Consider the following 15361-nt stretch of genomic DNA (forward strand, 5'->3'; position numbering starts at 1 on the left):
AACTGCTACATGCTCCATTATGGTCCCCAGTTGGTCGCCTACTGTGTCTAGCTGTTGTTTGGTGCTGGGCAGGTTCACACATTTAGCATTTCAGAACATTTTCACTGGGAACAGCTGCCTGCTGTGACTGGATGAGTGTGAACCAAAACTTTAAATGTGCAGGCCACGGTCCACAGAGATCCGGAAAGCTGAAGAGTTTTCCGTTGTTAAAACAGTAGCACAGATTGTGAACATAATATTTAGGAGACAGAGTTTAGAATTAAGAGGAATGTTGCATAATGAAAACAATGAAACTGAATGAAGATACTGAACTGTGGTATTACAGCGTGTTCTCACTCCCAACACGTCAAATGCCTCAGATTGGTCCTAACCAGCAAATGGTGACACACTAAGTGTAGTTATGGGGGGACTTACGTCATGTAGGGACTTAACTACATAACAAATGTATTTCAAGATGGACCACAATCTTTTTTATAAAGAATTGTTTCCTGTGGAAGTCTATTTTGAAAAGACTGTATGCATAACAAGGTGAAATTGACATGTGTAAAATTGAGGTGCAAAACCTACGCTTGTGGGGTACCTAGAGTGTCTCAGTTTGAAGTGTAGGGCCACTGATCAAGCTTCTGTATTGACGGGTTGGTAAGAACACGTTGGGTATTGCACGTCACCACTCACCAGATGATAATCATCGTGCCGCAACAATGTTAACCAGAGTGAGGTGGAAGTGCCCCAGCGGCAATCAGCACCAATCGCCACAAGGGGAGCAATTACCATAACATTAAATAGTGATAAACACCACTGCACAATGATCATCAGAACATCGGAGCTGTCACCGCACCATCCGTCAAAACTACGCTTCAGGGTAGCAACAGTCAGGTAGTGATACATTACAAGGGACAGAAACAGGTGCTACAATAGATTCTAATTACTTTGTTCTATCAATTATGTACAAATGCTTGCATGGCCTGGGGTTTGTCACACACCGCTGTGCCTCCTACTCATTCTCTGCACCATCCCAACTGTGGCTACATAGCAGGCAGATTTTTTCAACAGGGCTTTGTGTGGATGCCTTGAGGTGACTAGAGAAGTTTGTTTTTCCAAGGCTAGATTCATACAGATTGAACAGTTCTAAACAATAAAGAGAAGAAAAAAACTCTGCATTCTGCATATCCCACTATCATCTGAATTCATGCGTTAAAACCTCTCTAGTAAATTATTTTCTCTTGCACTCAAGCATCAGTTTAGACGCACAGGTGCTCTGCTGTTGTGTGTTTTCAAGCTGTAACGGTCTTCCAGGCACTTGTGGTTTCTGCCTTTGTTTTGCACACCCCTCAAGTTTTCTCTCAGCCGCTCAGTGCACAAAAGCATTATGCTAATGTAGACATCTGCTTCCAGCTCAGTTTTTCCCCTATGCATTTAAGCCTGTGTGTGTCACTCATATAGGGGATCTGCATTTACCTACAGTAGATCAAATCTGTAAAATGGAGAAAAACACAAAGGAATTTCAGACTTAACCAGCTACTCTGTATTCATCTTTTTTGAGAAGAGATGTTTCTTTTACACACCAATCATAGTATGATAATGCATTAGGTTCAGTGCACTGTGTGAGTTAATGACTCCCACTCCCTGTACAGCATGTCATTCAGCGCTGAAGGTCTTTATGTATAAGGCAAGCTGCAGATAATAGCCATATTTGTTCAAATGTGAGGCTTTTTTCAGCAAGAGTAGTGTGACAGTGTCTGAGGATCAGATCATTTTTGATGCCAAAAATAAATAAGACCATGAGGAAAAAGAAGGAAGAAAATTATTAATCTGAAATCAAAGCACAAGAAAAATGCGACGTTGTTTTTTGAGGGAAAAACCAAGCTTGAATTACCGCTACAGTAGCAAAGCTGAAAATGTGAATCTATGCTGCAGAACAGTAAATGCTGTGTATACAAAACAAGCACTAGGTTTGAAAGGACACATTGTTGCTCTTGAATAAATACTTCCTTTTTTACATGAAAACTTACTTTTCGGAATTCCAATGGGGGTTAAGCATATACTGCCTCAAAATTAACCAAAAACTAGAAGCCCTAGCCTAAACAAAAAAATAAGATTCATTAATTATCGGAGAATTTCAGCTGTTAGAAAATGGGTTGGCCTCAGGTCAGACGTTAGATAATAAATTAGAATGAAATAAGGAATTTCCTAATTAATGTTGGAAGTATTGATTAACCTTAAGTTGAACTAAATGCAATAAAATGGTGGTGTGCATCTTCGTCGGTTTCATATAATAATTTGGATACAATTTGGGAATAGGAGCAAAGGGAACATATTGCATTTGGATGTATTTTTTTTTCAGAAATAACCAACAAACAATAACAATTAATTTTGTCTCATAAATTGGTTGTAGCATGAAGAGCACGCACACACTGGCTTCCAATGTATTTGTCTTGTCTGCCTCTAATCTCTCAACAAAAGATTCACAAGAGGTGTGTCTTGTTAAGGCTACAATGTTGGACTAATTCAAAACATTTGGTCACCATGCATTTCCTTCACAATGTGTGTCATGTTTCCCAGCATGGTTGTTATCTGGAGTGTTGCAATTATGTATTTATCTACCGTATCACTTAATTAAAGCCAGTTTTGGATGTGTGTAATCAAATTTATTCATTGAATGTTAAAATGCAATTTCTTAAAATGCTGAAGCAGAGTGTGTCCCTTTTTCTTTTGGGATCTGACTTTTTAACTTGTTCAACTTCTGGAGAGAAAAAAACATACACTGCATATTTCTTAAAGTATTACAGGTTGTGAATGTTCAACTGACAAGAACCTGTTGTACCCTCTTTGGTATAGGTGATATCCAGTGATATCTTTGAAGTAATACACTGAATGCATTCAGGCAGCCCACCTGCCAGTGAGCAGCAGTCACAGACTGTTAACCTCAAGATCTGTAAGTGTCTGTGAGTCAACGAAGCTTCACAAGCTCTCTCCCTGTCTGCCTTTGTCAAAGTTAAGCTCAGAGCCTTAGGTTCATCTTTGTGATTGTAAGATCCACACTAAAGTGAGCTTAACCACGAAAACCAGGCCTTGGCTGTAAGGTAAGCAAACTAAAAAAAATGAAGGAAGAACTAATAGTTATGTGAATTTTATAGTCAATTTGGCACTAGTGTTACTCTTGCAGACCTGTGTAACCATCCTGCTGGCTGTAACATATTGTCAAACACTATCTGTGTTGAAGTGACTCATATGGAGCATAGCAGTATTGATAATGTTGTTAAAACTACTGAAATTACCCTGTATTGTTATAAAGTCATTTGAAGTAATGATTACACAACGGTCTGACTCAGAATAAACTCTAAAATCTAAGGATGATTCTAAAAGAAATATCTATCATTCATTTAATTGGCAAAGGATTTCAGTAATTGTGTTTTGCTTTCTTTCAAAGGTAGAATGCACATTATCATTGCACAATGTCCACACTGTGCCATTGTATAATAATTTCCTAATGTTCCTCTCATCTTCCTGGAAAATCATGCTGAGTTTATGAAGCAGCTCTTAGAAGTGTTTGTGCCTTTATTTAAGTACACCCTGTAAGATTCTGATTCGAAAACAGAACATTTAAACATGAAGCTTTGTTTGTTGTGTTATATAATAAAGGGACCCCATGAAGAAGTCATCTTTCCTTGAGTATGAAATTACATATTGTCGCTGATGTTTGACTTCAATGCTGCTTTGTGTTGCAAAAAACACAGCAGCGGCTTGCAAACAGCACACAGTAACCTACGACATTGTTGGAAAGATTTGTGACATTGAGAGTCCATTTTACTTTGCACATTTTCTTTTCTTTATAACACTTTTTTAGAATCGTAATAATAATTAGTGGCTGTTGTTGAGAAGCTGAATGTCTTTCTGCCTCTGTGATGATTCTCCAGGTGTTACTCTAATAAACAGGAAGTGAAATCCAACACCCTTGAAGGAAAACAATCAACAGCTGACTGACATATTGTTGTGCTTCTGTGTTTGTGTGCTGTTTTTCACTCAGACAGCTGCCGGAAAATGACCCTGCAACCATTAACGCCAGTCAACTGTGCAGACCTTCTGCAGCCCGGCTTCTCTCTGCTGCAGCTGGATGGGGAAGTTCTCCTGTTTGGCCAGAAAGGTTGGCCCAAGCGCTCATGTCCTACTGGAGTGTTTGGCGTTCGGTTTAAAGGTAGCGAGATGAAGTTGAGGGCCATCTCTTTCTCCAATGACTCATGCTACCTTCCTCCATTACGTTGCCCAGCTGTTTGCCGCCTCGACCCCTATGATGGGTTTCCAGAGAGTTATCTCATCCATGGTGGTCGAACCCCAAATAACGAGATCTCCTCGAGTCTGTACGTGCTGACCACAGACAGCCGTGGCTGCAATCGTAAACTGACCCTGTGCTGCAAAGAGAGAGAACTGGTGGGAGAAGTGCCAGGGGCCAGATACGGCCACACAATGAGCATCGTTCAAAGCCGTGGTAAGACGGCTTGTGTATTGTTCGGTGGTAGATCCTACATGCCTTCAAGAGAACGGACCACAGAGAGCTGGAACAGTGTCGTTGACTGTCCTCCTCAGGTGTTCCTGTTTGACTTGGAGTTTGGTTGCTCCTCTGCTCACACTCTCCCTGAGCTCAGCGACGGACAGGCTTTCCATTTGGCCTTTGCCAGAGAAGACTGTGTCTACTTCCTCGGGGGTCACTCCCTCGCCTCTGACTCCCGCCCCCCTCGACTCTTCCGTCTGCGTGTAGAGCTCCTGCAGGGCAGCCCGTTGCTTTCCTGTGAGACTCTAGAAACTGGCATATCCATCTCTAGTGCCATAATCACCCGTACAGGTCCCGCTCACAGATATATCATATTAGGTGGGTATCAGTCCGACTCTCAGAAGAGGACGGAGTGCAACACTGTGATTGTCAATGAGAAAGGGATCCACTTTGAGCCCTTACAATCACCTAAGTGGACCCCTGACATCACCCAGAGTCGCACATGGTTTGGCAGCAGTGTTGAGGATGGAAGAGTCCTGCTCGCTGTGCCCACAGAGGGAAGGCCATCCCAAGCGGATATGCATTACTTCTATCAGGTGAGCTTCCAGACAGAGGGAGAAGCCAGAGAGGAAGAAGGAACCCAGGGCTGCAGCCAGGAGTCAACCGATTACGACAACTCCACTCCTCTCGAAGACTCCGAGGAGCTCTACTTTGGTCGTGAGCCGCATGAGCTGGAGGACAGTGATGATGAAGATGATAAATACAATGAGGAGGATAATGAGGACGAATCACAAACAGGCTACTGGATTAAATGCTGCCTGGGCTGTCAGGTGGACCCCAACACTTGGGAGCCCTACTACTCCACTGAGCTCCACCGGCCAGCCATGATCTTTTGCTCCAGAGGGGAGGGGGGACATTGGGTCCATGCCCAGTGCATGGAGCTGTCTGAGACCATGCTGCTCCGGCTCTCTCAGGGCAACAAAAGGTACTTCTGCCAGGACCACGGAGGCCTGCCCTACCAGGAGATGACCCCACCTCGACAGATCGTGCCTCTGAAGCGTACCCCCATGAAAGTTAAGGACAGAACAACTCCTCCAACAATGAAGATGACCCCTGCCAAAAAAAGCTTTTTGAGGAGGCTTTTTGACTGACTGCAGTTTAAGATGTATGTTGATGGACACTGGAACGCTGGGTCTATTTAGGATGTTTCTTTTTGATATTCAGTGAATAAACGATAGATATGCTGATTCATTGTCAATGTGAAACATTTTGTGAAGATAATAAATAATGAAATAGCAACCTGATGTCTCTTGTCTAACAGATGTATATATATACCATTACAATGTTACATTGTTTGACAAAACACAAACAAAACGATTATTTAGTAAGTCTAACTACAATGTGTCTAGCTTATGTTTTTACCAGCTGTACAATAGTTAATTATAACTTTGTATTCCGTTAAGTACCACAGGTTTTATTTCCGAACACTTACTTCCATGGCCAGATGGAGCCAAATTTGTTTTACAATTCTTTCTATGATTAAAATGATAATTACTGAATGAAAAATATCCAATATACTGAACTATATTCAATGAGAAAAACAATAAACAACCTTTAGATTCTATCTTCATACCCGTTTATTTCAAATTTGATTTCTCAAACTTTTTATGTGACAGACATCTTGATATATCAGTGTTTCTAGTTTGCATGTTTTATCAGTTGTGCATTATTATGCAGTTATTTTGTTTTCAATCAAGGACCATAGTGAAAATAAAGGCTTAAATTAACACTTCATAACATTTACTTCCAGCACGACATGCACTTTAATTGTTTTCTAATTAAGTTAATTAAAATTGATAAATAATGCCTAATATAAAAATAATAGTCAGGCACATCTGTAAAAAATATATAAAGGCAAACCAAATGAACAACCTGAACCTAAATTTCTTTTTAGTTCTTAGCTATCTTTAATAATGGATTTCACAATCTGTATATGTGACATATCTTAATGTTGTATATCTCTCTGCAGTGTTTCTAGTTTGTGTTTTTGTTAGCTGTACAACAGCTCATCATTGTTTTGTATTCTTTGCATTTGTAGTGAAAATAGTCAGTTTCGGGTGTAAATTTACCTGAATTTGAAATTCTTTAATATCAAAAGAGAAAATCTAATATAAATGGTTTAATGAATAAAAACAAACCAGAAAGCTCAAGTCAGATATTGTCTTTATTTATTCTTTCATAGGAAACAAAAACAAAACGTATAAACTCCCTCCATAAAGGTGTTAAAATTATGGAAAGTTGTCTGCTTACTAAAAATACAGCAGAAATATCTGAATACTATACAAATAAAGTAGTGGAACCTCAGTGTAATACAATACTAGTATGTAAAATAAATCACCACAGAAAGTCTTCAGCAACCCAAGTAAATAGTTCACCTAATATTAAGTATAATATGGAAACAAAAAATGAGGAAATAGATGGTGAAAAGTGGGCAAGTGTAATTCCGTGAATCATCCATCATCCATAACTTTGGAAATGCAATTCATTATAGCAAAAAAACAAATATGAGACAGGTTACACTCTAAAATGATGGTATTCTAGGAAAGCGACAACTACAGGATGAAACGTGAATATTTCACAGCTGTCATGGTTTAACTTATGACAGTAAAATAAAATCAAACATTCAATCAAATAGGAAAACAAAATTGCCTGTCACAATTCAAAATGGTGAGAGCGGAAAAAAAACATATAATCAATCAATCAAACAAATATAGTTGCCAACAAATCAGTTTACATCGAGTCTTTCTAGCTCTCGCTCGTCCCTCTCCTCTGTCAACCGTGGCAATGAAGAAATATCAGCAGAGAAAAAGTGCCAGGTTATATAAAGAATTTAAGAAAAATCCCTGCCAGCTGGAGAGTCTACGGGGCATTAGGCTTTGTAATGGACCATACTGTATTTTTATGATATCAACAAAAAGGTCAGTATATGCTTTATTCCATGTGAAGAATATGAATAAGTATCATCTATCCTCCACTGTGCAAAAACTAAAAGAGATAAAAATTGGTTCAAAGTGACCTGGCATCTATTCTAGCCCTCAGGGATCCCACGATAAAGCACTAAAGTAATCTTTTTCAGAGGGCACTCACGAAACAAAGAACATTTGGGTCTCTGTGATTGCATTTTGTTCCAGCTCAAATGATATATTAATACAGTGGCCACAAATGTGGTCTTTTTAACACAATTTCCTGCCATGACTTACAGCACTTTCATCTGTTACCATAAATATCCTCTCTATATAAATTCATAAATGTGTCACATCCCTGCAATACAATAAACTGTGCCATATTTCACAGACGGTGAAGACAAAAAATAACTTTTCTGCTAAGAGCAAGAGAACAGAAACTCGCGTTACTTCTATTTTCCTCTGCTGTCCAATCTTTACAGTGTAACTAACAGCTAACACACCCCGGCAAATGTAGAGACAGTAGAAATACAATTAAATATTCAAAACAAGTAAAACACACATTAAAAAAAAGATGAAGTGAGAATAACATGACATTTGTGTTTTGTAAAAGCCAACGTAAAAGATGATATACATTTTCCTTAAATCAATGAAATGTGAAAACTTAAAGTTCACATAAAAACAAAATCAGAAGACATTAACTTCCAGAGAAGAGAAGATGTCCTTATACTCCTGGCTCTCTACTGGGTCAATGGTGGCTTGCAGAGCTTTGGCAGAGTCCTTGTGAGCTTCCATAAATTTCTGCAAGTACTTGGAGGTGTAGAGCCAGTGATGTTTCAACACGTCCTCAAGCTCAAAGGCCTTTGACTGACGTGCGTTCATCTTCCGAAAACGCCTGAAGAGCTTGTTTGCGGACTCGTTCCCTTCGCTGGCCCAGGCTCCTATGGATCCATCTCTCTCTATGATTTCCGGCACATGGGCCAGGGTCTTGTGCAGGTAATTGGTTATCTTTCCATTGTACCTGTATTTGAAGGTGGTGGAGAGAAGGTCGGCAAAGCGCTGGGAGTTAAAGCTGTAGCGGCACAGCTGGTCGGGGCACTCCTTGGCAGGGCAGGTGGCGCGCCACACAGGCTTCATCTGAATGTAGATCCTCATCAGCTCCCTCAGGGCCTCCCTCCTCTCCTCAGAGGGCACCAGCTCACAGATCACATCCGCAGCCTCTTGGGTCATTAGCTTGCGGGCATAGTTCCCATTCATCCTCATCACCGGTTTAAGCTTCATTTTCATCCTTAGCTGTTTATCCAGGGCTGCCCTCCAGCTGCGCCGTTCCTCCCGGCTGGGTTTGACCTTTTGGTACACCTCTCCGATCTCGTCCTGGAAGATTTTGTAGAACTCAGTGGCATTGCCAATGTCACAATGTAATGCGTCCATCGTTGGCTGGGTCTCCATGAAGGGCTTGGCAGAGATCCCTTTGACCCTGTCCCGCAGCTCATCTACGGACTCAGAAAAGGGGTTGGTTCTCCATATTTCGTAACGATCTAGGTTCTCTTCATGATTGCGAGTGATGGAGTGTAGCACCATGTTTTGAGAGGCCTCTTTCCGAGTGGAGTCACACATAGTGCAGACGTAGGTGGACCCTGAGGCCTCCATGCCCTCGACCTCGCGCACCATCTTCTCATCATATCCCGTGCCTCTGAAGTGAAAACGGAAGGAACGAGGTAGTCCGCCCACAGACAGAATGAGCCTGCTCTCTTTCATTGCATTACGCTCTGCAACTACAGGCCCCAGGACAGCTGTGAGTGTCTCATGGTCTGACTCATCCACAAACATCAGGCATAGGGGCTTACAGGACAGTTCTGAGTTTGGCTTTGGCTCAGTAAAGATGGTAACCTCTTCCTCCTGCTCATCTGCCAGGACAGAGACAGACATAACAGTGAAAGAATAACGCACAGCCTTCTCGGGAACAGCTGGTCCTCCACCGTGCTTCTCACTGACATCGCCCATGCCATCACAGGATTCCTTGATCATGACACTGAAGCCTGATGTGCAAGCACTGTCTTCCATCCCACTCTCTCTCAGCCCCTCCACGATGTCCTCCTCCAGATCCTTTAATGCTGACACCAGGGCCACATCGTAGCGAAACCGTCTAGTGATGGTGTCAGCTGGAAAATCATCCACCGAGGAAGCCCATCCAGAGAGCCCATTAATAATGCCAACACTGCAAGATGTAGACACATTTTTGAGAGCTGGCTGCCATTCAAACTGGTGAAAGCCAGGGAGAAGCTCCTTTTCTGCAGCCCGCAAGGTGTGCAGGGGCTGAAAGATCTGGCGGCCGCTGGTGGCTTTGACAGTCCGGTACATCTTGTGATACTGGCTGCAGCTCAGGAAAGTGTTGACCCGAATGGCTAAGCACACAGCAGGATGCAAACCAAAGCCTCTGCCTGCAGAGAGAGAGAAAAGGAAAAGAGAGGAAAGGATTTATTTAGGGAATTATTTAACATCAAACTGCCCATTCCTAGTGCTTTGAAAATAACTGCAGTGTCTAACATCTCCTCATTTATTATCCCACATTTAGAGTAATTTATACTATGAGACAGAGAAAATCACAAATTTAACACCCAAATGTGAATGTATCATTGTCAAACGCCCACAAGCCCATCATTACAAAATCCAATATTTCCTAATTTCCAAATGTTATAAGGGGACAGAGGGTGAATCAACAGAGCTGGCAAAAGTGATGTATTGGCTGCAGATGAAAACAGACACCAGCTGGCTTCTATTCCCCAGAGAGGAAGATGGTGCTGTCTGTGTAATTTGCAGATGCAAGAGCTGCTGATGTTGTTTTGATTCTAACAGCCCCTTCACAAGAGTTGTTATTGTGCATTAAAGGGAGTGTGAGACTGAGAGACTGACGGACAAGCAGGCAGAGAGTGAATGTGGGAGAGTATCAGGTAGGAGTTGAGCGGGCAACAACGGTGGTTCAATAAACAGAGATGGACAATAATGAATGATGTTTTTCAATCAAAATCTTCTTCACTCTTTAATAGTGAACTTTTCCTTGTTATTCATGCAACCCTGTCTCCTAAAAATTACGTTCACCCAGAACTAATACGCATTCCCAATTATGTTTGATCAGAAACATATCTCCTCCCTGATTATGTTTGTGTTTGACGTATTACACATACGTTGATTATACACGTATAGGTTGATTATACACGTATGTTGATTATACACGTATTTTTGTTTTATTCTTTTTATGTTTGTGTTTGACGTATTACAAATACATTTATAATTGTTTGTTTGTGTTATTGTTTTCTTGCTTTATTCAAGCATATTTTAATTTTTAAACTCTGCGGAGAAAAAAGTGAAAAATATTCAAACGGGCGGAAGAAGTCGCACGACCCAACATCCGGTTTTCAAAATACTAACTGATATGAATGTGTTCAGAACATTTCTGACCACATCCACACATCTTAACTGTACTGGTCTTACAGAAATATTGTAATATGTCAAACACAACGTACTGTTACAGTTAAGATGTTTGGATTTGGTCAGAAATGTTCTGAACACATTCATATCAGTTAGTATTTTGTGACTCCTTCCGCCCGTTTGAATATTTTTCACGGAAGATTCTGCACTTGATGTGACCACAGAGATCCGAGTGTCTGCTGATGATCGCAGTGGTTTACTGCACTAGATGGAGTTTATCACACACTTTGGGCTGCATTCACAAACAACCCGACTCAGAGAAGACCGGAGCCGGCGCCAAGGAGGCTGTTACCGACGGCCTGACGGCGACGCCAAGCGTCTGAACACCGAGCCCCGGTGCAAGCAGTCTGAAGACTGGCCTAACAACGGCGGGCAAACGGTCTTCGCCTCCCGGTGCGGCCGACTCTCGGGCTCCCGGTGCGGCCGGCGCCCGGCCCGGGCCGGCCGGCTGTCACTGGCCGACTGTCACTGGCCGGCTGTCACTGGCCTCACCCCGCCCCTCTTTTCTTTTTAAAGTTAGAGTTTAAAAATGAAAATATGCTTAAATAAAGCAAGAAAACAATAACACAAACACACAATTATAAACTTATTTGTAATACGTCAAACATAAAAACAATAAAACAAAAATATGTGTATAATCAAGATACGTGTTTAATCAACCTATACGTGTATAATCAACGTATGCGTAATACGCCAAACACAAACATAATCAGGGAGGAGATACGTTTCAGATCAAACGTAATTGGGAATGCGTATTAGTTCTGGGGGAAATGTAATTTTTAGGAGACAGGGTTGATTCATGAGTTGACTTATTCCTCAGAGATAGGCGGAAATATTAATGAACAAACACTATTATAATATGAATTTGTTTTTGTCCCTGTTCTTTGATTAAATCAAAGCCTTAATGGCATCTTACCTTGCATCATGGCCTCTAGCTCATCTGCCTGACGGTGTTCATTCCCAGACCTCAGTGCGAGCAGAAACAGAGTCTGACACACAGACTTCAGATCACCACCTTCCTCTTTGTCTGCAAACGCCTTCAGCTGGTTCTTCATATCCCTCAGCCGATGCTTCTGGGCACGACGGGTCAGCGATAGCAGGTGCTGACGTGGCCTTCCCCCTTTATTGGTTTGCAGGTAGTTGTCAAGTTCTGATGACTGCTGCTTATCTTCCTGTTCATCCAGCTCATGGCCCAGACAATGAGCTTTAAATGAGTCTATCCTGACCTGCTTGCCACAGCTGCTCCTGGGACAGAGCAAAGAAAGGGAATGCAAGGCTGATAAGAAGGCTTTGGCAGGCGGGGCGAGCTCATCAACGGCGCAGGACAAGTTGCAGGCCGGGCATTGAGGCCCCAGAACGTGGTTATATTTTATAATACAGCTGCGGCAGAAGAGGTGTCCACAGGGCGACTGGACTGGATCAGAGAGCAGGTGGTCGCACACCAGGCAGGTGAAAGAAAAAATGAAGTCTACAGGGAGCTTCTCAGAGATCAGCTTGATATTCAGGTGTTCTTTCTGGCAGTGGGTGATGTTCTTAACCCACTGCTCTCTCTGGAAGCTGAGCTTATTCCATGCCTTTAGCGCAGGACCATGACGATAGTCTCCGAATGGTCTCAGAGGCCTGTTCTCGCCAATGGCAATGTTGTCGCTGTGGTCCCTCCTGGCCCTTTTTGCCAGACTCTGCGCTCTGGGAATGGCTTTTCGTCTCTTCCTCCCAGTTCGCTGGAATGAAGGTTTCCTGGGGGAGCAAAGGTGGCAGTTGGAAAAGTGGGGTTTCCACTCAGGAACTCTTGTTCTGGAGAAGCTGCAGAAGCCCCCTCCTCTTATGGCTACCACCCAGCAGCGATGGCAGAAGGACAGAGGGTGGACAGATTCTGTGTCCTCTGTTACGTCCACTTTAAAGACTTTGAGGACAACCTCCGGCCAGCTCGCAAACTTGCAGCCCATTTTACGCAGCGCACCTTTGCTGACCCCATCCAGGTCTCCATTCACATCGTGCACCGGTCCTTGGACTTTTCTCAGGGTCATTCCACAGAGACGACACAAACACCTTCAAAGAGAAAATACAATGCTGACAAATTTGTCGAAAGAAATGCACAATAACATTTACGTACTATAGTGAAATGTAATCACCTCAGTTGGTTCATGTGGCTGTCCATTTCCTGTAGCTTCATATCAACTCTCCGGCCTGGGCCCTCCACATTTTCCTTGCTTTTTCCCCCCAGGCACAATTTCATAACACTCCCTGGACCCATGCCATTTTCTAGCTCTTTGTTTAGATCTGCAGGGGGAGGGGTCCCTAACAAGGCTCCTTTCTCAGGCCGTGTCTCACTGGGCAGAGGAGCCTTCTCCATGGAGCTCAGTCTGAACAGTTTAAACTTCCACTGAGAGTACTTAGAGTGGGGATGGTGGAGCTCAGCCGGCATGGAGGATCTGGGGCCGTCTGTCTCCAGGCTCTCCTCCGCCATGATGTGACTTAGCCCTCAGACCCTGGAGAGAAGAGAGGAGGAGAGGAGAGCTTAGTTTGATGTATCACTAAAGTATGAAAATAATTTCAGTTGTCCATGAGATACACGGTTGTGGATGCTTTAAAAAAAAACATTAAAATGCTAAAATATCCCCAGTGCCTTCTCAGCATTGAGCCCATGACACAATCGAACAGCTTTTCTTGATTCCTGTTGAATTCATACACCAAGTATCCTAAAATCCCACTGAACAGAAAGTAGCGAGCTCCAACTTAGAGTGATGTGTTATACCATAAGTGGCATTTAGATCTGTGTAAAATGCATGAGACAAGCATTTGGGGATCGATACAGCACAAAAATCTTCATTTCTCTCATCTCCAATCTCATCGCTCAGGGAGCCATTGTGTTTTTTTGTTCCTTTGACACAGTGAGTTTGCTAAATGGGGAACCTTATCCCTGCAAGGCTGTCAATCATTTATATTAGTCGTTTTCTTGGCTGGAGAGTGAATTGGAGCCCCGAGAGCCTCCGACTGGCATTTTGAATGTGAATAATAAAATCAGAGATACTGGAAACTTATTTCATAATACATATATATTGACCAAATAGGAGGCAGAAGAAAACAAGAAACCCTCAAATTGAATAAAGATCATAAAGAATTATTCCAAACAGAACATTGTTAAATCTATAAGTCGTATTTAAACAACCAAATGCCTTCATGAAATGGCAGGTTAGATCAATGATACTGCTGTACTGACAGGTCTTCTTTCATCTCATCCTATACTATGTTCCATTAAAAGTCCAGACAATAAAGTGGTCTTACCATTGTACAACTATAGTGCACACAATCTAGCGTCTTTCGTGTATCCATCTTTCAGTTGCGTTTTCTCCCTAGGAGGCTTGAATCTGGCAGTACTCCTTCATTTCCTGGCTCTCTGTGTACTTGGCAGGCTGAACTCTCCTTTGAGACAAACAGCTGAGCCTGTATGCATGCGTGTCAGCTGGGCTCTTACCTTGTTTTTTTGGTCTCAGCTGGCTTCAACTCCCCTGGGGGTCCTTTCCGCATGGGAGCACAAGGGAAGCCCTGGAGCCCGGCCCGACGCACCACATATACTGTCTATGATAGAGTCTCAGCTTGGAGCTTCTGTTACCAGGAGTTGTGGTTCCATACACTGGGATGCCTCCTTGTGTCTTGTATTTATACCCTTCCTTCGATGGGATCCCAACAGTCAACTCCTGACACCTGATGCAGGCAGCTGATTTGAACAAAAAAACAAGGTCAACCCCAAAGCACAGTTGCAAACATGTGTAAACACAGAATCCAACAGCAAACCCCAAATAAGCCACTTTTTAGCACACCACACTGATCCTCAGTTGGAAACACTCCTATGTCACCTTTATCTCCCCGTTCTCATATCCATCTGCAGGCTCACCTCATCCAGGTGGCCTCTCTCTCTGACAGACTGATAGATACTGTTAAATGTATGAAAAGCTATAGTGCAGAAACAAAATAGATGATAGCATTTTCCGATCCCATGGACAAATAAAAAGTCTGACAAACATTGTATGACAAATATGTGTATAATAGTGGCATTGCAAATGTAGAATTTGACCATACTTTTAAAAACCCTGGTGCTCAGGGGGCCCCTGTGCCAGCGCTTCTGTGTGAAGTCGTTGTTAATACGTTTTCATTTCTTGTTTCAGTCATTCCTGTCAATAACATAAACTGAATGAATAGCCTAAAAATTCCCTTTTAAGATCACGATGTATTTTGTTAATGTGCGGTTATGTGTTACTTAGTGTACCTGCACTGTGAAGTGTGTTGTCACTTCAAAGAGAGAGAGGTTGTAGTTGACAGGAACTAATAATGTGTGTGTGTGTGTGTCTGTGTGTGTGTGTGTGTGTGTGTGTGTGTGTGTGTGTGTGTGTGTGTGTGTGTGTGTGTGTGTGTGTGTGTA

At 42.5% G+C, this 15361-nt stretch overlaps 2 protein-coding genes across 2 annotated transcripts; one reads left to right on the plus strand and one right to left on the minus strand.

Annotated features, from left to right (window-relative positions):
- Positions 1-4041: 4041 nt before the first annotated feature.
- On the plus strand, positions 4042-5640 carry rag2 (recombination activating gene 2; the record flags this gene model as incomplete). Its single annotated transcript, XM_079223536.1, has 1 exon — positions 4042-5640. One exon carries the CDS (start codon positions 4042-4044, stop codon positions 5638-5640), a length of 1599 nt encoding a protein of 532 aa, XP_079079662.1.
- A 2499-nt stretch (positions 5641-8139) lies between these two features.
- On the minus strand, positions 8140-13408 carry rag1 (recombination activating 1; the record flags this gene model as incomplete). Its single annotated transcript, XM_079224143.1, has 3 exons — positions 8140-9893; positions 11858-12990; positions 13074-13408. 3 exons carry the CDS (start codon positions 13406-13408, stop codon positions 8140-8142), a joined length of 3222 nt encoding a protein of 1073 aa, XP_079080269.1.
- Between the last annotated feature and the right edge of the window lie 1953 nt (positions 13409-15361).

This window comes from Taurulus bubalis (assembly GCF_910589615.1).
Source record: "Taurulus bubalis genome assembly, chromosome: 9".
Taxonomy (NCBI): Eukaryota; Metazoa; Chordata; class Actinopteri; order Perciformes; family Cottidae; genus Taurulus; species Taurulus bubalis.